Source organism: Kalmanozyma brasiliensis (assembly GCF_000497045.1).
Source record: "Kalmanozyma brasiliensis GHG001 unplaced genomic scaffold PSEUBRA_SCAF5, whole genome shotgun sequence".
Lineage (NCBI taxonomy): Eukaryota > Fungi > Basidiomycota > Ustilaginomycetes > Ustilaginales > Kalmanozyma > Kalmanozyma brasiliensis.
In genome coordinates, this window is record NW_015961988.1 from 556,971 (window position 1) to 580,799 (window position 23,829).

Here is a 23,829-nt window from a genome sequence, read left to right on the forward strand (position 1 = left end):
GTGTCAAAACATTCCAGGATGCTACGCAGATCCATCTTTGTGGTGGGAGTGGTCCGGATGCGGTGGGGAGGAGAGAGTTAGGGTTGTCGCGGGGTGAACGTTGGTGCAGCAGCCGAGAGGTTCGGGTTGAAAGCTGAAGATGCTGCTGGCTTAGTCGGCAAGCCGTGCGGCGTGGAAGGAGTGTTGGGCTTTGTACCATCAGCGCCGCTAGCTTTGCTGCCGCCATTCTCCTTGCCTTGAGGCGAAGGCTTGTTGCCGCCTTCCGCTGCATCGGCACGTTGCTTCTTGCCATTCTTATTCGGCGTGCCATCTGCATTCGCTGGTGCACCATTTGCTTGCTTGTTGGCGGGCTTGTTTGCACCACCCTTCTTGCCTCCTTCATGCGGCTTGCTGCCCTTCGGCTTCGGCCCGCTTCCGTTCGCCGACCCGGAAGCAGCCGCGTCCTGGCCGGCCTTCGACTGTTGCTGCTGCGCTGCCAGTTTGCCCGCCTTCTTCTGACTCTTTCCTTTGACGCCACCTGCAGCGCCCTTGTTTGCCTTCTGCTCCTTTTGTAAGCGCTTCGACTCTTCCGCGAACCATCTCTCGAACTCCTCCGCCTGCTTCTGCTCTTCCCTGCGACGCTCGTCGGCCAGACGCTCCTCCTCTTGGATGTCAAGGAAGCTTCGTCTCGCAGCAGCTGCTTGGCGGATCGTCTCTTGCTCTGCTTCGATCGCCAGCCGCTGCTGTTCTTGGATCTGAGCAAACGTCAGGCCTGCTGACGAAGAAGGCGTGATCGGCGGGTCGTTGCGAGATGCACTCGAAGACGGCGGTGCTGGCGTCTTGATGTCAGCGCTCAACAGAGAGCGTGACAGGTTCGATGACGGCGCTCGCTGAGCTTCGGGTCGGGTGACACGCGGCGTCGGCGAAGTACCGAAGCTGCCGAGCGAAGGAGCGACAGCCGGCATAGCCCAGGCTGGCTCGTTGCTGCTCATTCGCTTGGGCATCGTCTTGGATCCCATGCGCGTCGGGGTGAACGTCGGACCCATGCTGTTCGCAGGCGAAGGACTAGCGTCCGAGATGGAAGGCCGAGGACCCTGTCCACTCGAGCCACACTGCAGGGGTGCTGCTGAAGGACGTCGGCCATTCGGCGTGGTCGACAGAGGCGGCGTGCCCTCGTGAGATGCGCCGAGTGCCATTGCTGTACTACCTGCGGCTTTCATGCTCCATGGTGAGCCTGCGGCAGCCTTGTCGGATGGAGAGGAGCCTGGCGCGGACATCTTCCAAGGCGACGAGACACTTCCACTGCTGCGTACAGGAGTTGGCTGAGCCGCTGCCGCAGCAGCTGCGAGACCAGCTTCCTGCTGCTGCCTCTTCCGTTCTTTCTGCGACAAGCGTGTATTGGCGAGCGGCGCGGGCGAGAGCTCGAAGGCCGGCACAACTGACTTGGGAATGGGCGTCGATGTTCCTGAGCCGCTCGGCGTTGTCGCAGAAGAGGCCAGAAACGCTGCTGATTGCTGCTGCTGGCGCTGCTGCTCCTTAGCCATGATGCTGCGAAGATCATTGGGGGTGTCTGCCGGCCGGAACGCTGGCGAAGCCGGTGCGTCTACCACCGCTAGCTTCCTTTCGGCCTCAACGGTGCGCGACTTCCAGGGTCTTGATGGTGAGCTCTTGTCTCCGGCATCGTCAAGGCTGAGATGAGCGACCTGAGGCAGCACAGCCCACGGCGAGCCCTGCGTGCGAACGTTTGCTTCCTTCCTTGGCGTCGCGAGATCTTCGTCGTCCATCGAGAAGACTTCTGAAGTGTCGTCGGCTATCGCTCGCTGCGAGACGCCAGCACCTATGGGTCGCAATGCATCAGGACTGGTAGGAGATGACACACCAAGTCGAGCGCTAGATTGGCGTCGGTAAGAGCCTTGAGCCAGAAGAGGAGGCGACTTGATGCCAGCTGGTCTTGATCCCTTCTTGGGCCGAACCTTGTTGACAACGAGATGCAAGCTAGGCGGTGGAACATCCAGATCATCGAAGAACTCTCGATGCTTCTCGACAAGAGCAGCCAGGCGATCCTCTGCAAAGGTACGATGCAACTTGTCGTCCTGCTTCTGCCGAACGTAAACCGTCAGTGCGCGGATCATGCCTTGATCCAGCTCGTTCAGTCGACCGCCCTCGAGCAACGCTTCCATGCTCTTGGTGCAATAGTCCATCGTAATGTCCTTGAGTTGACCAGCTTTGTAAAAGTCGGCTTCGGTCATCACGGCGCCAACCGTGTGGGCAAGAACGCGCTTTCGCAGCAAAGAGCTAGCTACGAGCTTGAGCTTGTCAAGCAGCAGCTCGTTTGCAGCGGCCATCACTTCGACCAAAAAGTCCATGTACTGCTCCAAAGATCGGTCGACATCGCATCCGGTGAAGAGAGTCTCGCCATTGTCAGTGTAGAGATGCATGAGCACGATGCGAGCCACTTCCCAGCGCAGATGGGTCATGTTGAGGGTGATGACGTTGTCGTTGTCCCAACGGGCTGCTGTCCAGTGTGGCTGGAACAGAGCGGCGAAGAAGGGCGATCTGCGGAGGATGACAGAGTGGCCGGGCACTGTGCGATCCTGGAACCGGAGCACGACATCATTGAAGCGCTTGCTGTCCGACATGTTCTCGATGTCCACATCGACGTGCGAGCTGAACAGGATGGCCATGTTTGCTCGCAATGTCGGCTCAGGCGGACGTGGCATGCTCGCTTTTACGCTGGTGGCCAGGGCAGAAAGTCCCAGATGGTCTGCAACGACGCGCAGCTCATCTTGAATCCGTACTCGGTCGATCTTGGCGGCTTTGAGCTCCTTGTCGATAATGAGACCAACACTTGCAACCCAGATGGGCGGCAGATCGTCCGAGTAGATATAGTGCAGCAGGAAGAGAGCAGATACGAAGCTGCAATTCGACAGCGTCAGGATGGAGACTCGCTTGTCCGTGCCAGCTGTGGAGATCTTGACACCTGAGGGCAAGTTCTGTTTATCAGCAGAATCCTGCAGAGCGTTTTGCAACAGGGGTATCCGAGCACCGAGCACAATCTTGTGTACGGGCAGATAGTGCCCATCGGCGATCAGAAAAGCGTCGCAGCCGAATGGTGGCTTGAGATTGTGAGGCCCGTAAAAGGCCTGCCTCCGCCCTGTATTGGATGAAGGCTGTGCTTGGGCAGCTGAAGCATCCCCGGTGACGCCAGCTTCACCCGAGCTCAGCTCTGACTGCATTCGACCAGCGACCCAACGCTTTGCAGCCTCCACGATGAGCAGCGCCATCCTGACGTACTTTCCTGTGTCAGACCTGGCAGCAGGTGCGTCTGCGCGCTCGTCGTCTGACTCGCTGTCGGATCCCATCTCGCTGCGAACATCCGAGATCTCGACGACCTTGGAAGCGATTCCCATCTGCTTTTGCCCATCCTCGCTGAGGGTCTGCACCTTGAGATGCGGCAGCAGGTCACGGAGCGCCTCCTCGACGGATCTGCCCTTGACGCGGACGTCAGGCAAGCTTGGATCTGCCTTGATGGCAGCGAGGGCACCGCTCTCGCTTGTGGCGACCTTGACCACGCGTTGGAGGTAGGGGATCTGCTGAAACTTGAAGTTCTTGCCTCCTCCTCCCTTGCCGCCTGCGTCACTCCTGCGTGGACGAACGAAGCAGTGTCCGCTCTCAGTGCAGAGAATGACGGACCCGTCGGCGCCGATGGCCACGTCTCGCACGGCGGTAAACTTCTTTCGGACGGACCAGAGAAGCTGCGGCTTGGGCGCTGACTGTGCTGCGGATGACTTGGTCGCAGACGCAGATGACACAGCGGCTCTGCCGGACGTGCCGGCATGGCCGTATTCGGAGGGATGCTCGAGGTTGAACGTAAAGAGGTCGCCCATGTCGCTGAGGGCAGAGAAGGTGTTGCCGCTGCTGGACAGCTTGGAGATGAGCGTCTTTGGCTGCACCTGCCTCGGCCTGAAGACGGAGATGCTGCTGGAGAAGCGAGCCAAGGGAAAGTTGATGCGGAAGTGGGTGTCGTTGTGCCAAACAAAGACGTCGCCGCCTTCCATCAAGCAGGCCGTGCCGAAATCAGACGCCGCGATCTGCTGAATGCCCGCCCCTGCCGCAAGCGCTGTGACCTTGCGTGGCTGCACTTGGACCGCTGTCCCGCTTCTGTCGTAGCCGAGCTGACCGGTGTTAGTTCCCCACGTGTACAAGCCTTCTGACGTGAAAACTGCCGAATGAAGCTTGCTGCAGGCAGCACCTAGCACCTCTTCCTTCTTGAGTGAGCCTGCGATGCGGCGTGGCGAGATCTGGATGTCTAGCTCGACGTTTTGGGCTGATGCGGCAGGCTGACCGAATGTGACACCGGCACCGCCGAGCTTGCCTGTAGTTGAGCCCACTGTACCGAGACCCTGTTCTATTGTGTAGCCTAGCTGAGCGAATCGATTGAGGCCGAACGAATAGACTGCACCCGTGGATGTGATGATGAGGGTATGATCCTGAGCGACGGCAACGGAGTGAGCTGTCTCGTGGAAGTCCTTGAGCGGTTCGAAGGATGTTTGTGTCTGTGGCGATCTACCGAGGCGCCCGTTACTGCCTAGACCGCAGACCCACACATTGGAGACCTTTTCGTCCGTCAAGATGACCGTATGGAGGCGGCTCATGGCAACGTCTCTGATCCCGATGCGGTCGAACTTCTTTCCTGCGGGTAGTGAGGCCCTGAATGCATCTTCGGTAGACTGAGTGTTGGTGGCTGTTGTGCGGAGCGAGATCTTGTCTGGTAAGGCTCGATCGTCTCCGTCGCCCAGACCGAGGTTGTAGTTGCGATTGGATCCCCATGTGAACAGCTGCGTCAAGGTGCGAGAATGGTGCTGGCGGGAAGGGTCGAATGACAAAGCATCTGCGGGTGGATTTGTGCCATTGACAGTCGAGTTGTAGAGATCGAAAGCGGTGAGACCCTCAAAATCTTTGACTCGGAGGTCGAGGTCATGGCGACGCAGCAAGATGATGGCAGTCCGCAGGTTGGCGACGTACAGGGCTCGATGTAAGGGTGTATATCCACTCTCTCCATCTTGCAAGTTGATGTTGACGCTTGGATGCGCCAGGATGCTGTTGAGATAACTGACGCTCCAAGGTTCTGTACTCGATGCGATATGATGCAGCACGGTACGGCCTAGGTGGTCACGTCGGTTGACTTCAGCAGGCGGACATGGCCCTGCGTTCTCCTTGTAGCTGTGCGGCGATTTGGAGAAGGCGGCACTTCCGGCGCCATTGGCGCTGACCTGGTTGGCATTGTTCTTGTCCAGCGGGCTGCCTTTGAGTACGGCGCGAAATCTTTGGAGATCGCGCACATGCCAGCAGTCAAGAAGGGTGGGAGCAACCATGCAACGAGGGAGAGCGATACCCTCGGATCAGGGTATCACTCGCTTGCAAGTCGAGGAAGTACTCGCCAATCGCGCGAGGCCTTCGTCGGCTTACAAGGGGGCGAACTCTCTCAGTCACTCAAGTTGTGACTGACGAGAGTCGTGGGAAAGCTGCGGAAGGGATCCGAAGCAATTGCGAGGGCTGGGCTGAGCTGCGATGCTGACTCTTGCACTTCTGACGGAGTGTCCGAATGGCTGCGGGAAGCGTGAAAAAGCGCGAAGATGGCGTCGGCTAGGGATGAACGTAAGTAAATACCGACGTCACGAGTTCGCAAAAGTCGGTGCTCTGGTGGTATTCCGTTGCTGGACGGAGCTTTCCTTTCGTCTCGTTGTGGAAGCTGTGGTGGTGAGCCGCGGCGAAGGATGTGCCGGTGTATATACAGCCGCTGGGATGGAAGGCTGGCTTCGTGTCTGTCCAGCAATTGCAGCCGGTGCCGGAAGGTTGCGCAGGTTGACAAAGTGAGATGGAAGAAAGGTGAAGATCAAAGTCACACGGAATCTTGTCGACGCAGGTCCGGTCGAAGCGAAGCTGCAGGCAGCCAAGTGGAGTCGGAAGCCCGCCTCTTCCGCAGCTGACGGCAATCTTGGCTCAGCCACCGACGCTCAGCCGCGCGAATTTTGACTGGCCGTTTGCTGCAGCCGGATTGGCCGAACACGTTGTGAGCTGGACCCTGAGCCTGCTGGTCCGTGTTCCATCGGTCACGCCGACGCCGCTGTACCACAGAGCCATCGAGCCTGAGCGGTGACGGACGAGGTGACGGTGGTTCGGGTCAGCCTACGCCCAAGGCTCGTGATGATGCTGCATTGTGATGGAGCCGCCGGCATTGGGGCCTTTCCGTGCCCACCAGGACTCGCGTAAAGAACCGCGTCGCTCACCGCTTCTCACGAGAAGGTGACGATACCGAAAGAGCTCAACAGCTCAACAGACTTCGTTCAGCTTGGCCAAAGTCAGCAAGGACCGTCACATGGAAGCAAGAGCGGACGACCTTTGCGCAAGTAAGGGCAGGCCGTGATTGGAGCGTTCAGGCGCTGGGCGCGGTTGTGTGACAGTGAAACACGCGCTTAAGTGAGTTCTAAAAGCACCTCGGACCCTGAGTGATGCCAAGCGTGTGCATCTGCGTTGGCTGCTTCCCACCACATTCTATCCTCGCCCTCCCAGACCATCGTCGTCTCAAAGTCAGTGCTAAGGTTCATCGCTACCTCCTCCCTCGTCACTCTTCTCGACATCTTCGATGCGGCTTCCCTCAGCCATCCCATAGACAACGGCCGCATTAGCCTAAGATGACCACAGCCGCCTCCTCCTCGACGTATGGCGAGTCCATCCTCTCGCCATCCACCACGACCTCCTTCGCCTCCTCCTCCGCCTACCCCATCTCCTCCGCCACCCTCAGCGGCGCAGACCACCTCCGCGACCTATTTCACCGTCGCATACGCAGTCTCGTCCACCTCAAGCGCTCACTCCAGGGCCAGCGCACGTGGCACTCCACGGTTCAGCTGCAACCTCCCGACCTCGCGACCGCCTTTGACAATGACCGTATGCACCGCCGCACCCTGCGCTATTCCCTTCTCGGTTTCAGCCTCTCCAGCATCCTCGACATCTCCAACCCTGCCGATATGGCTCGCGCCATCATATCGCTCATCAACGAGCTCGACAGCTATACGGACGACAACATCATCGCGCTCACCAGCGGTACGGGCGCGGCCAACTTCGGCACCCAGAGACCAAAGATGCGCAATCTGTTCAAGAGCGGCAAGCAGGCGCTAAAACGCTCCGCGGCCGCTCAAGCGATCAGCGAGTTCGGCACGGACTCGAACGTAGGGTCGACTTCGGCCGGTGCCAACAGCGAACAGGCCTCCTACCTCATGGCGCCCAACATTCCGTTCCAGCTCGACTTCTTTCAGACGTTCTTCACGCTGTGCGATCTGTTGACGGAGGTGTACTACAAGATGATCTCCTTCTTGCCCAGGGACGCGGCCACAGACGGGGCGGGAGAGGCGAGGACCTCGTCCCCACCAACGTCGGCGGGACCCGCAGGGCAGGATCAAGATAAGCCAGGCATGCCCAACCTGGCGTTGTCGGACTTGTACGGCGAGTCAGCTGTCGGTACCGGGATCGGGATTAGTGTCATGACGATGGATCTGTTGCTGAAGGCAGATGCCAAGATCAAAAAGACCATCAGTGTCCAGGTCAAGGATGTCGACGGTCTAGCGCGGCAGACGATCAAGGACGAGCTTGCCTCGCTCGATCCCTTGATGAAGGATCTCGGGATCGATACTGGCGCTGTCAATGCTGCATTTCAATCGTCTTCGAACAGCGGAAATGCATCAACGAGCGCCGGTCTACCCTCCTCATCAGCATCCGCACTGCCATTCAGCCTCTCAAACCAACCCTCAACCTCATCGACCACATCCCCAACACCAGCCAGCACACACTCGAAACTATCCACCTTCATACCAGCCTCCAGCCTACCCTCGCACTTTCGTCGTGGCACCGTCAAGCCCGACCCACGCACCTCGTCGCACGACGCAAGTGCTGGGCATCATCATCTCAACCTCACTTCCCTCGCCAGCAGCGGTGGTGCTAGCGTAAACGGAAACGGTTCGACCGACAGCGGATCGTTGATCCGCTCGCAATCGGGTCGGATCAGGAGGATGATGAGTGGAGAACGGGCGGAGGATACGAGTGTACCAGTCTATCCGGCGGCTGCTGTGAGCCCGATCAAGGACGCATAGTCTTTCACGACGAAATGCTGGACAGCTTCACAGTTCGCCCTTAACCACGCGAGTCATTGAGCACACGACGCATCAGGCAGTGTCAAAAGAGCATATCATTCAGGCTACCCACTCTTGACCTTCTTACTCGACCCGCCGTTCGCGGGTGTGACGGACAACTTCCTCTTCCCTGGCGTCGTTGCTCCACCCCCACCAGCTGCGCTACCACCACTGATGCCAGCCTGCTGTTTCGCATGTCCAAACTCGCGCTTGTAGTACGTCTCGAACGCTTTGGCGATCTCCATGATGCCCGGGTCGAGCGCATTGAACGTGTAGCAGTTCTTGAGCATGAGCTTGACGTCCGCATCGAAGCTCGCAAACGAATCGTACTTGTCGCCCTTCAACTTCCCCTCGATGAGACTGAGATCCCTCGCGTCCTTTTTGGGGATGACATCGAAGTACGTCGGAATGCCTAGAGCCACAGGGTCGACGGGTTCGCGGAACAACAGCGACGACTGGTGCGTCTTCAACCGGTTGATCAAGCCGACCAGCGCGCGCTTCTCATTCGCCTCGAGCTTGGGCGTCACCGTCTTGGCCCACTCCTTGCGCCAGAGCTTCTCCAGCTCGTCCGCGTGCTGACACGGTTCCGTGCCCGGCGGGTTGAACTGGCGACAGTTGGCAAAGATCAGCTCGACGTCCGCGGCGAACGACGACATGGTGGTGTACGAGGCTTGGTTGAGCTTCTTCTCCATCGTGCTCAGGTCCATCGGGTGCTTGATCTCGTCGAGGTAGGTGGGCAGGCCGTCGCGAATCGGGTCGACCGGGTAGCGGAAGAAGACCGAGAAGGGCGACTTTTTGAGGATCTGCAGCAAGACTTTGCACTTTTTGCCGTTCATGGGCATATTGGCTGTCGCACCGACGGGATCCGTCTCGGCCCACTTGGCAATGTCCGAAGACGGTGTGCCGGACGAGGATGAGCTCTTGGTCATGCCATTCGAGACGGGAGTGACCGGAACAGGTGAGTGCGCAGGCTTGCTCTTCTTGCTGCTAGGTGATACGCTTGTTGGGGGCGCAGGCGAGGGAGAAGCAGCGGCCTTGGTCGGTGGCTTCTTCGACTTGACTTTGCTCGCCTTGGGCACGCTCTCTCCTAAGGCTTCCAAGATGTCGTCGTCTACGCTCTGCGGTGGAGCATCTGGCGTCGCGCTGGGCGGTCTCGGTGATGGGGTCGCCGGCACTGCAGCTTCGCTGTCGTTGCCGCGTTTGAGCTTGATAAGTGGCTTCTTCAACTTGAGCGTCGAAGAGGGTGTGCTAGCGGGCTCAAGGTTGAACGTCTTCGGCTTCGGTGTTGGTGTGCTGACCGGAGCCGGCGAGTCCTCGCCTCCCAGTTTCGACTTGAGCTTGAACTTGAGCGAGAGCTTCGGGACTGCGGAGCTGGGAGTCGAAGCCTCCCTGACGTCTCCGTTGCTGGCAGACGCGGGCCCGGCAGCAGGCGAGGCGTCTGGCTTGCTTGGCGAGAAGCGTTCTGGCGAGTCTGGCAAGGCTGCGCTCTGCTCGTTAGCAAGCACAGCATCCTGTGCTGCCTTCTGACGGGCAGCCGACTGCTCGAGCGTCTTTTCCATCCGGTTCCACAAGGGATGAAACACCTTCTCGAGCCCCGCCGCCTGCTTGTGTGCCCACGCCTTTTCGTCAGGCGTGTATGCCTTTGCGTTGCGGAGCATGAGCTCAAAGTCTGCGCGCAGCTCGTGTCGATCCTTGTACTGCCCGCTGTCGAGCTTGTTGAGGATCGACCCAAGATCCATAGGCTCCTTGATGACGTCGAAGTAGTCGGTGGCCTGGTCTCGCACAGGATCGACCGGGTTCAAGAAGATCGAAGCGAACTTGTTCTGCATGAGCTTCTTGAGTGTGTTTCTGCACGCTGTGAGATCCGCAAACGACATGCCCGATGCCTGTCCGGGCGCAAGGGGCTTGATCTTCTTGGGCTTGATCTTCTTTCTGTCCGGTGCTTCCGCCGCTGGCTTCTCGGGAGTTTCGAAAGCGACACGCGGTCCGTTGGTGGCAGCGGCGGAGGACGGAGTCTTGGGCACCGTCTCGTCACCGGCAGCGGCAGTGGACTGACGGATGAGTTTGATCTTGGAGATGGACGGAGACTCCAGGGCGCCAGCATCAATTGTGTTCTGAGCGCTGGGCATCCTGACCCGAAGCTGCACCTTGTGCTGCAAAGGCAGGTCCTTCTCCTCTGCAGGTCGGAAGAGAAGCTCGGCTACTTTCAACAATGCCCAGCGCGCTTCCGCATCGATGTTCGGTGCCAGCAGAGCCGACATGAAGCCTTCACGAACACCCGCTGACCGTCCAATCTCCTTCTTGAGCGTCTTGAGCATCGCTTCTAGTTGCGCATCTCGCGCCTTCTCGGCTGCATTGACATGCCCACTGTCCTCTTCGATCAGCAATGCCTCGGGGCCGCGCAAGCCTCCGCCGCCAAAGACACCGGTGCTCATGCCGACGGCAAGGCCCTCGCACAAGGCTCTTGCCAGAGCCCGCTTGACCGTTCGATTCTCGTCGAGTCGAAGGAGCGCGAAGCAATAGCGAGCGATGATGCGATGGTCCAAGTTGCCAACGAGCAACAGGCAGTTGAGCGCGGCGATGCGGACGGGCGTGAAGTTGCCCTGGCGCGTGTAGGTGAAGAACAGCTGCAAATCCCTGGCTTTGAGATTGGCCAGCATCATGGCAACCTGAAAGTCAAGCGAGGCCAGCGTGATGACGTTGTGGTACGACGGGACCAACCGATCTAGCTCTTGCAGGCGCTCGACCTCGGCGATAGCATGCGACAGCAGGAAGCTTTCCTCGTTGGCAGCAGCAGTGTCCTGCGTGCCCGCCAATGATGACTCGACCGGGATGAAGGCGCTGGCAAGAGCGTTGATGGCGCCAGCTAGGTAGAAGTCATCGACAAAGTGATTCGTCGAGTTGTCGTTATACCGAAGCAAGTTGATCAGGAATCGCTTCACCTGCGGCGGGGTGCGCCCATCTGGATTGCGCACGCGACTGATGGCATGGATCAATGCTCGCTGCAGGAAGTAGTCTGCCGCGTCGCTGAAATCATTGGCCCGCGGGATGCACGGCACATCGAGCGGGTTCTCGATGGAGGCTTCGTCCGGCGAGTCGTGGCAGAACGACGTGCGGAAGAGCTTGAGGAGGTGGAAAAGCCCCAGGTTGTCGAGCTGCGGAATGGCACAGTGCACCAATGCGTGTACGGCTTCCGAACGTACGCGGTAGAAGTACTTGTTGACGAGGACTGTGCGCGTCAGCATGCTGCAAGTGACCAGAGAAGGCATCTGAGCCAAAGCATGCACCGCGGACACCTGTGCAACCACGTCTCGATCTCGTTGCAGTTGAGAGACCCACATGTAGTCCGGCTGCTCGAAGTGGATGCTTGCAAGCCACTCGAAGTCGGCGTCCATGCGGATCCACTCGTAAGGCGCAGATGACATCTTCTCTTCGTCCTCTTCGGTCCAGTCAGCGACCTTCCACTCCTCTCGAGCCTTTTCGTCCTCCCACATGCCGAGACCGAAGCCCAAGTCGATGAGTCCAATCGCTTCCTGCGCTTCCTGGTCACCTTGAGCTGCTGCAGCAGCTGCGGCCTGACGAGCCTGGAAGCGCTTCGTATTTCGGCGGACACGCTTGTACTTGGTGTTGAACGGGACTTCGTAGCGCTTGGCCGGCCCCTTGATCTCCAGCACGTGCTCGTACGGCGTGCCATCTGCTTCGTGGATTCGCACCGTCATCTGACCTTCAAAGAGAGGCACGGCGTTGGCGGCCAGAGCATCGCTGGGTCTCGCTGCAGCAAATTGAGCAGCAGGCACCTCCTGACGAATGTGCATCTCGATGAGAAGCTTCTTGCGGTTGAAGTTGGCACTGCAAATGAAGCGTGGACAACCGCTTCCGCGGATCCAGTGCTCGGTGAAAAGACGCAGGTCGGCACCACTGACCTTGCGACAGGTTCGGAGGAAATGCTGTGTGCTGAGCATGTTGTTGGTCATCTCGCCCGTCATGGCCTGAAGGAAGACCTTGGGAATGACACGACCCAGACCGACGGACGCACCCATCTTTCGCAGTCTCCGGTCCAGAATGTGGAGCACAAGCGGTGCCTTGAGGTTGACGAATGGCAGAGTCGCCGGATCAGGGGGCTCAAACGAACCAGCTTCGTAGAGAGGCGGCATGCCGATGTCCCAAGCGCAGAGTCGGTCAAGATCCTTCTTGAGTCGGAATCGATACTCGTTGTTGCCCATGAGCCTGCGCAGGAAGAGACCGTTCATGTACAAGCTGAGACCGTTGACCAGCCAGGTGTCTGCCCAGGTGGCTTGGATGATGTTGATGCCGACCCACTGGAATGCGATGGCGTGGCTCAGCACTTGGCGATTCTCGATAGCTTGGTCGATGACGGAAGTCGGATGAAGCAAGTCGTTGGAGCAGATGGCCATCATGGACTGTGTCGTACAATCCTGCGGTGGCTCGTCTACAAAGACCATGCGAAAGGCGCCGAAGGGGTAAGAGCCGTACTGTTGCGAGAAGAAGTCGAGCGCGTGCCGTGTAAAGCTGACAGAAGTCCGCAGCTCATCTTCGCGGCCGGGCAAGCAGAAAGCGAGAATCTCGGGTTGGCCTGAGTCGTCCACGACGGCAGGCGCGCCAGCTGTGACATCCGAGACAACCCCATTCGGAGCCTGGACACCCTTGTGATTGCCAGCTTCTATGCGCATGATGTGGAAGGGTCCCGCAGCAAAGGCAATGTGTTGTACCGAGGTCGGCACGGCTTGCGTGTAACAGAAGACTGTTTTCGAGGGATTGTTCGGATGCGTGACCTGCTCCATCAAGTCACCTGTGCAGACGACGACGACTTCTGAGTCTGGATCCGAAGTGTCGACTCCCGTCGTGGCTGCCTGCTCGAGCGCAGATGTACCTGCTCGACCGTTTGCTGCCTCTTCGTCTTCGTCTGCTGTGCTGAGCGACTTTGGCACGATAAGCTCGAACTCCCATGTGCACCTTTCCCACAAGCTGTCTACACATGGCACCCAACAACGTGCTGCGTCCGGCGACGAGGCGATGGTGAAAAGGTGGGGCACGCGGTAAGGCGAATCTGCGGTCGGACGCATGAACTGGAGGCCATCTGTTGGATCTTTGATGAAGTAGTCCACGCGAACCATGATAGGCGTGAGCTCAGTGGAGGCAGAGCCGCCTGGTGTCGGTGCGTCGTCCGGGGCCATGCTAACGGCTCTGCTGCCTGCTCGTGAGGACTGTACCGAGACATCTGGAGGGATGAGGATGCTGAGCTCGCCGTTGACACCGTCAGAAGCGGCCGCGTACACCCTTCGTTTGAGCTCTGGATACCGGTGAACATCGCGAGTATCTGTGATGGTTGCGCCTGTGACATGATCAGCATACGAAAACTCAGCAGGGTGACTGTTGATCGACGCTGATTGTACAGAAGCTTGTCGACAGTTGAGATGGATGGTCCGGAGGCTGCGATGCGTGGGAAGGATGGTGATCTCTGTGAAGCCGACGACAGTGCCGCTGAAGCTGAGATCGAGCACGACTCGTTGATGGCTGACAGTGAAGCCACGGTAGGCGGCAGTGCCTCGTTGCTTCGACATATTGCCGAGTCTGTGTCGTCGAGGATGCAGTGGACACGACCGTCGCGCTCAAGAAAGAAGCTGATCGGAAGAGTTGGTGGACAGTGCACCTTGTAGTCCGCTAGGCAGGCTAATGCGGTGATTGCAGCATGTATGCGCTTGTGAGAGACTTGCACGGAAAGAGGGAACTGTCAAAGCTGAAGAGACGTGTGATGGAAGTACAGAACGTAGTTGCCCCTGCCGCTGCTGCCGTATTAGATGATTCGGACGGCCAGGCAATAGTGGAGCGAAAGGAGGGTCCGGGTTGGGTGTGCGTCCTTGATTACAGAGTCGGGCTAGCTGGTTTCCGTGAAGAGGGTCGAAGCGTAAAAGAGCGTGAATGCAGAAAGGCTGCGAGGCTGAGCAAGTCGCCGTGCACGATTGCCTGGAGACGTTTTGCTGACTTGAGCCTTTGAGGAGGTCGATGGATATGATGGTGGAGCTGTTGTGTGAGGGTGTGTGTCTTAGGCAGACGATGGCTGAGCCATGCTTGTGACTGTGTGGGGATGATGAGTGAGTGTCAGATGGTCAGTCCTTCACAGTCGCGTCAAGCGGGAATCGGAATTTGTCGTCGAGCAGAGCGCAGATCGGGCTGAGCATTACGACACGGAGACTTGATCGGCTGTTCATCTCGTTGGCCGCTCAGATTCCGACATTTTTGAGGGTTCGCAGGCTGAGCAGCATCGCGACCTCGATTGGAGTTCGCGATCTTCCTCACCTCCCTTTCATCACCCTCACTTCAGCCTCTCGGTCAGCAAACATATCCAGGATGGCGACAACACTGCAAAGCGTGCTGCCCGCTCCAAAGTACGCGGCCGCCGTGTCAGCCCGCGACGAGGACGAGGACGACGTCTACGACAATGCCGAAGCAGGACCCTCGACCTCCGCTTCTTCGTCAAGCACGTCCAGCATCCCTCCCTATGGCCAACGAGCATCATGGCGACCACGCACACAAGCCGACTTCGGCAACGGAGGAAGCTATCCGGAATGCCACATCGCACAATATCCGCTCGACATGGGTCGAAACAGATCTGCAGGCACGAGCAACAAGCTCGCCATGCGCGTAGACGGCGAGGGCAACAAACGATACGATGCGATCGTTAAACAGGGCTTGCGCCAAGGCCAGACCGTACAATCAGGCTTCAAAGATTTGGTGCCGCTCTCGCAGCGCACCGATCTCAAGGAGAAGGACCGTGCATCTGGCTTCGAGCGGCCCTCGCAGGAAGAGGTCATGAGCAACACCGAACGAACTCGCCTCGCTCTCGAAGCTGTCGCCAAGGGAAAGACCAGGTCCGCTCTTCCAAAAGCCGCTACTGGTCCTGACGGCAAGCAATTAGCGCAATTCATCCGCTACACTCCGGGCCAACAAGGTGCAGGAAACGGCACACAACGCATCATCAAGATGACCGAAGCGCAGCGGGATCCGCTCGAACCGCCTCGTCATCGCCTCCGTAAAGCTGCTGCAGGTCCACCTTCCCCGCCGCCTCCCGTCCTTCGCTCGCCACCACGCAAAGTGACCGCACAGGAGCAAAAAGACTGGATGATCCCACCCGCCATCTCCAACTGGAAGAACAACAAGGGCTACACCATCCCGCTCGACAAGCGACTCGCCGCCGACGGCAGCGGCATCAAGGACGTGGTCATCAACGACAACTTTGCGCAGTTTGCCGAGGCGCTCCATCTCGCCGACCGACATGCGCGAGAGGAGGTGCGTCAGCGAAGTATCATGCAGCAGAAGCTGGCGGCTAAGGAGAAGGCGGCCAAGGAGGAGCATTTGCGAAATCTTGCGCAGCGTGCGCGAGAAGAGAGGGCTGGGTTTTCGTCTGCTACGCCGTCGGTGTCTGGACGTGGGGATGACGACGATGTCGCTTCGCGGCTGGACGACTCGGATGCGCCGGCAAGTTCGAGAGCTGCGCCGCCGGGTGGAGGCATGTCGGCAATGCTCGCAGGCTACGGCTCCGACTCGGACTCGGCATCCGGTTCCGACCGATCCGCTGCGAGTGACGACGAGGACGAAGGTGCCCGGGAACGCGATCGCATTCGAGAAGAACGTCGTCGAGAACGAGAGCGCGAGCTGCGCATGTCCAATATGGGCACCGAACAGCGGGCCAAGCAGATGATGCGCGAGCAAAACCGTGACATCTCCGAAAAGGTGGCACTAGGACTTGCCAAGCCAACGGCTTCGAAAGAGTCGATGACCGACAGTCGCCTGTTCAATCAGGAAAGTCTCTCGGCGGGCTACGGCGACGAAGACTCGTACAATCTGTACGACAAACCGCTGTTCTCGGGCAGTTCCGCCGCGGCTGCTATCTATCGTCGCCCTGCTGGCCGTGGTGGCGCAGATGACATCTACAACGGAGCAGGAGACGATGGTGCGCTCGAGGAGGAGCTGGAGAACAACGACCGCTTCGGACTGGGCCAGAGCAAATTCAAGGGAGCAGAGGCAGATGGTGAGGGTGCAGCGCCCGGTGGTGGTGGAACAAGGTCTGGTCCAGTTCAGTTCGAGAAGGATGCAAGCGATCCTTTCGCCATCAATCAGTTCTTGGAAGAAGCCAAAAGGGGCATCAAACGGTCATCTGGGCTGGAGACGGCCGAGTCTCGAAAGAAGCACAGGGACGAGGACGATTCGTAGCTTTCCCTTCATTCGTTCGAATCGTCATCCGCAGCGCATCGTGTTCAATCCTCCGTCAGCTACACAATACCATTGCTGCATGGTGTCTAGGGCCCCGTACAACGCGAATGCTGGCCCGTTGCATGTGACGGTGTCATTGGTCTGTTTGCCAGGCGCGTTCGCAGCCTTTTGCTCCCCCGGGCCCGAATGCTTGAAGAAATCTCCGTGGTAGCGCTCTGCGAAGAGGCGTGGCAGAGCTGGCCGCTGTCAGACCACAACCTACTACGCGGTCCTCAAGCTCTGCTCGATTGTGTCCACCGCTCGGACTCTTGGCCTCCTCGCTGTCGCTGTCGTCGCGGACGTGGCAACGCGCGCGCAGATTACACAGTTTCCCTCGCGGCAGACTCATGAAACGACAGTTAAACGGAGGATGACGCGGCTCTTTGCCGCCCACTCTTTTAGGTAATCCTTCGTCGACGATGTAGCGATAGCTCCTTGCAGCGACGGAAGTTGGTTTGGGCTGCACGCTCCTTGAGACCAATGATGGGATTGACAGTATAGACGCCATCTCTGTTGATGATAGAGCGCAGGACTGGGATGTCTCGCTTCTCTTCTTGCATCGTCAGACTGATGCTCTCTCCGACCTTGGCAAAGTCCATACGAAGGTTCTCAAAGTTAGGCAAGAGGGGCGCCTCCACTGCATCGTTTTCGAGCGTCAACGCGACAAGCAGATCGAGGGGATCAAGAACACTAGGCATTGACATTTCGCGCCACAAAACAACGTCACGACTGTTGAATGTGAATGTGAGAAGGGAATTGTCAGACCATGTTCATGGAATCAATCGGACACTGCTTTCTTCCTTGATCACGTACTCGTCTGCGCTGTTCTTTGCTCCCTTGCAAAATTGCAGTGTCAACAAACACAGGAGTCGAAGCTGGTGCTTGTTTGTGTGCGTGCTGACAGTATCAGTCTTGAGGATCTTGAAGATGACGTCCTGCCAGCACACACAGAAAGGTTTGTCCCCGTAGCCTTCCGAAATTGTGATGTCACCTGGACGGCCAGTGGTAGTAGCCATAAGAACCAGCAGCGTCGCCAGCTGGAGTCGCTCCCGAGGATGCGTGAAATGAGGTGAGGCTTGACCATAGACGTGGTCCTTGACAAATGTGGCGACGTCCGTGGACATGTGCGAGCATGTACAGTTGACGCGTGAACTTCACCGTCGGGTGCAGGTCACACCAGTCCTCATCATCTCGCACAATCAGCGCTCCAATCGGGATGCCTGACCTTTGCCCATCTTCCATTTCAAGACCAGTACCGGTGAGGTACTGCATTGAACATGTTCTCAACACTACATACTCTTCGGTGCCGCTGTGTCCTTGTCTGATTCACGATTTACATTTCAGTGTGGTAAAAGTCGAATGAGCGTTCTCCGTTCCAACATGTTTGACCCTCTATACGGTCGCAATGATCTCGCTGGCCGTCTCGAGCGCCGAGATCATCTTGACGCACTCCTTCCTCCTCGCTACGACGTGATCCGACTCCTTCATCAGCTCCTCGAGCACGTCTGGCCTGTAGATCTCCTGCAAGAGCTCCTTCTGCATCTGCTCCTTGGACTGGGTGACGAGGTTGAGCATGATGCACTTGGGCACCATCGAGATGGTCTCGACCTTGACCACGTTGAAGTAGCTCTGGATGAGCAGCTTGACGACTTCGGTCTCGAGCTGTTCACGCTGGCTGAATTGACCAGATGCCTTGAGCGACGGCGGAGGAGCCTCCATGAGCGCCCTCTTGGCCTTGGCGGCCTGCTGGTTCTGGGGACCCTTTTGGAAGAAGCTGCCAAAGAAGCCCTGCTCGTTCTTGAGGTTGACGTCAAGGTCCTTGTCGTTGTTGATGGCGTGAGGGTTGGGCTTCTTGGGGTCGTGTGCAGGCTGCGGTGGGTTGAGACGCTCGTTGACAATCTCCATCGCCTTGTGACCGCTGATGAAGTCTGGGTGGCCTGTGTTGAGGTAGACGGCCTGTGCAGCGACAAAGTCCGAGACGAGCTTGGTGGTAGGGGTCATACACTTCTTGAAGAAGTGGATGACGACTGTGTTGAAACGCTCGCGCAGAGCTGGGAAGCGACGGAAGCTGGCGTTCTTGGTGAGAAGCTGAGCGAGAATGCGGACCAGTTCGTCGTACACAAGCGAGCAGCAACGCAGCGCGGGATCCTCGAGACGCTTAATCTGCTGCTTGACAATGACTTCAAATGCTGTGGTGCCGACAAAGAGTGCGGGCGAAGAACCGGACGAGTTGTAAAGAATGGTGCGGATGTCGGCATCCTTGACCATGTCAAAGGGATCGATGGCTTTGACACCATTGCTGTAGAGTTCGTGGAAGACGAAGCTGATACGCGCACCACCTGCGAGCTCGTTGATGGTCAAGTCGTTCGAGTTACCGTCAATGACGGTGCGGAACTCGTTGGCGAACTCTGTGATGATCTGCAGCACGACGCCAGCCGAGTTGGATTCGCCCATCGCTCCACCCAAGGATGCGAGCTCGGCCTGGAACTTGGCGAGCTGAGAGCCGATCTTGTTCTTGATGTCGGGCAGCGTGTTGCGGATGTGGTGCATGAGGATGGTGTTGAGCTTGCGGGCGAGGAAGGGGGTACCACAGTATTGCGCCTTGCTGCGGTAGCTTGGGTGGTTCTCGAAGAAGTCCTTTTCAGCGTTGAGAGCAGCACTGACGAGCTTTTTCTGGTCGATGTCACGCTGACCACGGTTGACGACAGGAACGTAGCCGAGACGGAGGGGAATGACGCGGCCGGCGAGGATGTCGACGACGTCGGTACCTGCATCCATGAGATCGACCTTGGTCAGCACACCGACGGTACGCGTTCCCTCTGGGTCCACCTCGCGGGCAAGCTTGAGACCATCCGAGTTGGCCAAATCAGTGTTGGCGGCAGTGACGGCAAGGATGACGGCGTTGGGTTTCGAGATGAACTTGAGCACCATGTCTCGGATCTGTCGCTCGATGTCTCTAGGCTGGTCACCGACGGGCACCTTTGTGAGACCGGGAAGATCGACGAGAGTGAGGGTGAGCACATTGGGACTGTAGATGCGGAGATTGATAGGCTGAGGCGAGATACCGGCGTTCTTGCCAGTCTTAAGCTCGGTATCGCGAACGATCTCTTCGCGGATCTTTTCAAAGTCGTAGATCTTCTCGCCAGGAAGGTGGAGGAACTCTCCCCACTCGTCTGGGTTGTTGGCGCCCTTGTCGGATCCAGGTGGAGCTGCTTCGCCGTTGGCTCTGGGCACAGCAGGACGGTTGATGAGCTGAAGGACGAGCGGACGGCGGGTCACGATACCGGTGCCGCGGGGGAGGAAGTCACGTCCGACAATGTTCTCGAGCACACTCGACTTTCCGGAGGACTGCGAGCCGAGCACGGTGATCTGAGGCAGGTCGATGGGGTTCTGGATGCCGACATTGTTGAATGCGTCCTGCAGCTTGTTGACGAGCTTGATGAGCGATTGGTCCATCGCCATGTTGATAAGGTATTGCGCTGCTTCAGCTAGCAGCGGAGCGTGGGGCGACTACTGTGGCTATCTACGGCCTGAAACGGATGGATGCGCGTGGCACTTGTGGGATGGAGTCGTTGCGTCGTTATCGTGTGCGTGAAAGTGCGATGGTGGTGGTGATGACGGCGAGCTGCACGAGGTGGAGTGGATGCTACGAGAAGGCTGAGCTTCAAAGGTGTTGGCGTGTGATTTGTTGCGTGCAGTCCGAGCGCTTGTTGGCTGCAGCCGAGTCTCAGGTGGTTGAGAGAGGTGTTGGTTCAAACACGCAGTCACACCTCTCAGAGTGGAGAAAGCTTGGACATTTCCTGAATCGCAGCTCAGCAGCTCCGATCGACACAGCCTCTGAGCAGCCTTAAATTTGGCCGGATTCGCATTGTTAGCTCACCATCTTGCACAATTTGACACCAATACACGGCCGATAAGAAGAACCAAAGTCTAAATTGCATAGGTTCCACGTCAAGCCCTGCGAATCTTCCAGAAGTGAGCTGCCGCGAGCCTGCCTGTCCAGGGTCCTTTGTCTCGGCATCATGCTCAATGGCCCATGCATTGGCATCACTCGCAGCTTGCACGCTATCCCAGCGATCGACTCGGCCTGTGTTGATGGTCGCTAGTTTTGAAGAAGCAGACCCCTGAAGGGCTGAAGCGAAAGGAGAAGGAAGCATGAGATCTCTTTGACCGCTGAACTCGGCACGGCGACAACGTGCTAGCGAGGTCGTCTTGCGTGGCGGGAATTTGAGCGTTTGATGCTTCCAGCTCACCAGGCGTCGGAGTTCACGAGCGTCTTCTGAGCTTCGCCTTCAATTACCGCCCAGCGAAAGCACGGTCCGCCTACATATTCCAACACACCCTCACCCCCCTTCTCACCCCCACTGCCTCGTCAACCTCTACCCTCATCTGGCCAATTGCCTCAACACACCACGCTCCTTCCATTCGCAACTACCTCAAGATCACGGTTGCGACACGGACGTCACTCTCATCACCCCGAAGCCACCCACCATCTCCCTGCTAAGAATATCACAATGAAGCCCGCTGTCGCCGCTGCGTTGGCCGCCTTCGCGCTCGCAGAGGTCGTCTCTGCTGACGTTGCCCGTCCCCAATTCACACCCACCTCGATCCAGGCTCCCTTCATCGAGCAGTTCACTTCCGACTGGTCCGAACGATGGGCAACATCCCAGGCCTCCAAGTTCCAGAAGGAGGACGACACCGAGGCGTTCAAGTACGATGGCGTCTGGTCCGTAGAGGAGCCAGAAGTGCTCCCCGGTCTGGTCGGTGACACTGGTCTCGTTCTCAAGTCCAAGGCCAAGCAGCACGCCATCTCGCACCTCTTCGACCGGCCCATCGACCCCAAGGGCAAGCCCCTCGTCGTTCAGTACGAGGTCAAGCTCCAGAAGGGTCTCGGCTGCGGTGGTGCCTACATCAAGCTCCTCTCCGCCACCGAGGCCGGTGTCACCCCCGAGGAGTTTTCCGACAAGACTCCCTACACCATCATGTTCGGTCCCGACAAGTGTGGTCAGACCAACAAGGTGCACTTCATCTTCCGCCACAAGAACCCCACCTCGGGCGAGTTCGAGGAGAAGCACGTCAAGTACCCCGCCTACCCCAAGCTCGCCAAGACCTCGACGCTCTACACGCTCGTCGTCAACCCGGACCAGACTTTCGAGATCTTTATCAACAACGAGTCCAAGAAGAAGGGTTCGCTGCTCGAGGACTTTGAACCTCCCGTCAATCCGGCGGCTGAGATCGACGATCCGGAGGACAAGAAGCCCGCCGACTGGGTCGAGCTTGCCAAGATCCCTGATCCCAAAGCTACCAAGCCCGCCGACTGGGACGAGGATGCACTGCCGGAGATCCCCGACGAGGACGCTGTCAAGCCCGAGGGTTGGCTCGAGGACGAGCCGCTGACCATCCCCGACCCGGACGCGCAGAAGCCCGAGGAGTGGGACGACGAAGAAGACGGAGAGTGGTTCGCACCCAGCATCCCCAACCCCAAATGCGAGGCTGCCGCCGGTTGTGGCGAGTGGGTCCGTCCCGTGATCCGCAACCCCGCCTACAAAGGCAAGTGGTCCGCACCGCTCATCGACAACCCGGACTACAAGGGGGTCTGGGAACCGCGCAAGATCGCCAACCCCAACTACTACGAGGACAAGTCGCCTGCCGACTTCACCCCCATCGGCGGTGTCGGCTTCGAGCTGTGGACCATGGACGAGGATATCCTGTTCGACAACATCTACATCGGTCACGACCCGGCGCAGGCCAAGGCGTTTTCGGCCGAGACGTTTGAGCAGAAGATCAAGATCGAGCAGGGTCAGGAGGATGCCGAGAAGGAGACGGCGGCCAAGGCTGCTGAAGAGGCTGCGAGCGCCGTTGCGGGCTTTGTCGGTCAGGTTCGGGGTCATGTCAACACGTTCATCGCCCGCGCGCGCCAGGATCCTGTGGAGGCGATCAAGGAGATGCCCCAGGTGGCAGGTGGTCTCGGCGCCGCTTTCGCCGGTCTCTTGGGTCTTGTCGGATTGGTCGGCGGTGTTCTCGGCGGCAGCAAGGTCAAGGTCACCACCAAGGATGGGAAGAAGGTCGACGCTCCCACCGCTGCCAAGGGCAAGGCGAAGGAGGTGACCGAGAAGGCCAAGGCGACCGGTGTCCAGGCCAAGGACGCGGTCAAGAAGCGTGCCAACGCTGTCGCTGCCAAGGTCGACGACGCTGCTGATGACGAGTAGGGTGTCATTACTTTCCAAAAAGGCTCAAGGAGCTCCTGTCATTCTCCGCAGATTTGAATGTCCATACTTGCACCAGAGCATGCGTTTGCAAGAACTGTGTGTGTGCTTTTGAGAAACGCGGAGAAAACCAACACGGAAAAGCAAGGTCACGAAAACCCCTCTGCGTGCAGCGAGCCGCACGGGTCGTGATCGAGTCCCCAAAGGCTCCACTCTAACACCCTTTGCCCCGAAAATCTCGAGGTGTCCTGTGCGGGCATCGGCAAAAAAGTGTTGCTCTTCGCCTCTAACCATCTTCTCTCCACCACATCATCCAATCACCTCGACAAGGACGTTGCCCACCATGGAGCAGATCGCACAGCAGTTCACCGACTTTTACTACTCGACGTTCGACGCTGATCGTAATCAGCTGGTCAACCTTTACGTATGTTTCTCGCCGAGAGGATGTTGGAGGAGGGGATGTCGGGGAAGCCGGCTAAGGGGAGGGATGGAAGCTCGTGATGAGCTGTGATGGCGTGGGGACGATGCCTTGTTTGGCAGTGGAAGATGATGGGTGGTTTTGGGGGGTAGACAGATGCGGACGATGGTTAGATGCTGACGTTTAACTTTGCTCCCTCTTTCCATCGCAATAACGGGATCCTCTGACGGCAACGTACGATCTCTCGACCCACTCGCAGCGCGGCAACTCGATGCTGACCTTCGAAGGCTCGCAAGTGCAGGGTGCGCAAGCCATCGTCGAGAAGCTCACGGTACGTTCGCCCTCCCTCCCTTCCTCCCTTTCCTCCGTTTGCTCTTGACTTACTCTCTCTTCTCTCACTCGTAACCGGAACGCCATGAAACGTTGGGCAATTGTAGGGACTGCCGTTCCAAAAGGTGCAACACAAGGTCGAGACGCGCGACGCCCAACCCACGGGCGACGGCAACAGCCTCGTCGTCCTCGTCACCGGCACGCTCGCCGTCGACGACGGCCCTCAACCGCTCAAGTTCTCCCAGACCTTCACGTTGAACCCCGAAAACGGCTCTTTCTACGTCTTCAACGATATCTTCCGGTAAGCAGCGGCCTCAGTGAGGCAGGACTTTCAGGAGACTGGGACAAGTTGCTGACAGTTCTGTGTGTTCCCTGTGTGCTTTCGAACAGCCTCAACTACGGTTAAGCGAAAGTAGAGGTGTAGATCCAATACCACTCT

The 23,829-nt window shown here is 58.3% G+C and overlaps 7 protein-coding genes across 7 annotated transcripts; 4 read left to right on the top strand and 3 right to left on the bottom strand.

Annotated features, from left to right (window-relative positions):
* Nucleotides 1-77: 77 nt before the first annotated feature.
* Nucleotides 78-5,354, bottom strand: PSEUBRA_005259 (BTB/POZ; the record flags this gene model as incomplete). The annotated part of the gene is made up of 1 exon (XM_059465488.1): nucleotides 78-5,354. One exon carries the CDS (start codon nucleotides 5,352-5,354, stop codon nucleotides 78-80), a length of 5,277 nt encoding a protein of 1,758 aa, XP_059320431.1.
* Nucleotides 5,355-6,674: 1,320 nt separating this feature from the next.
* On the top strand, nucleotides 6,675-8,126 carry PSEUBRA_005260 (uncharacterized protein; the record flags this gene model as incomplete). The annotated part of the gene is made up of 1 exon (XM_059465489.1): nucleotides 6,675-8,126. The coding sequence occupies one exon, from the start codon at nucleotides 6,675-6,677 to the stop codon at nucleotides 8,124-8,126; it is 1,452 nt and encodes a 483-aa protein (XP_059320432.1).
* A 104-nt stretch (nucleotides 8,127-8,230) lies between these two features.
* On the bottom strand, nucleotides 8,231-13,747 carry PSEUBRA_005261 (Bromodomain protein; the record flags this gene model as incomplete). Its single annotated transcript, XM_016438704.1, has 1 exon — nucleotides 8,231-13,747. The coding sequence occupies one exon, from the start codon at nucleotides 13,745-13,747 to the stop codon at nucleotides 8,231-8,233; it is 5,517 nt and encodes a 1,838-aa protein (XP_016290561.1).
* A 787-nt stretch (nucleotides 13,748-14,534) lies between these two features.
* On the top strand, nucleotides 14,535-16,397 carry PSEUBRA_005262 (SKI-interacting protein SKIP, SNW domain protein; the record flags this gene model as incomplete). The annotated part of the gene is made up of 1 exon (XM_016438696.1): nucleotides 14,535-16,397. The coding sequence occupies one exon, from the start codon at nucleotides 14,535-14,537 to the stop codon at nucleotides 16,395-16,397; it is 1,863 nt and encodes a 620-aa protein (XP_016290562.1).
* Nucleotides 16,398-17,828: 1,431 nt separating this feature from the next.
* Nucleotides 17,829-19,898, bottom strand: PSEUBRA_005263 (Dynamin GTPase effector; the record flags this gene model as incomplete). The annotated part of the gene is made up of 1 exon (XM_016438708.1): nucleotides 17,829-19,898. One exon carries the CDS (start codon nucleotides 19,896-19,898, stop codon nucleotides 17,829-17,831), a length of 2,070 nt encoding a protein of 689 aa, XP_016290563.1.
* Nucleotides 19,899-20,950: 1,052 nt separating this feature from the next.
* On the top strand, nucleotides 20,951-22,645 carry PSEUBRA_005264 (Calreticulin/calnexin; the record flags this gene model as incomplete). Its single annotated transcript, XM_059465490.1, has 1 exon — nucleotides 20,951-22,645. One exon carries the CDS (start codon nucleotides 20,951-20,953, stop codon nucleotides 22,643-22,645), a length of 1,695 nt encoding a protein of 564 aa, XP_059321624.1.
* A 340-nt stretch (nucleotides 22,646-22,985) lies between these two features.
* PSEUBRA_005265 (Nuclear transport factor 2) lies at nucleotides 22,986-23,796 on the top strand (the record flags this gene model as incomplete). The annotated part of the gene is made up of 4 exons (XM_016438701.2): nucleotides 22,986-23,066; nucleotides 23,320-23,391; nucleotides 23,498-23,691; nucleotides 23,781-23,796. The coding sequence occupies 4 exons, from the start codon at nucleotides 22,986-22,988 to the stop codon at nucleotides 23,794-23,796; spliced, it is 363 nt and encodes a 120-aa protein (XP_016290564.2).
* Nucleotides 23,797-23,829: the final 33 nt, after the last annotated feature.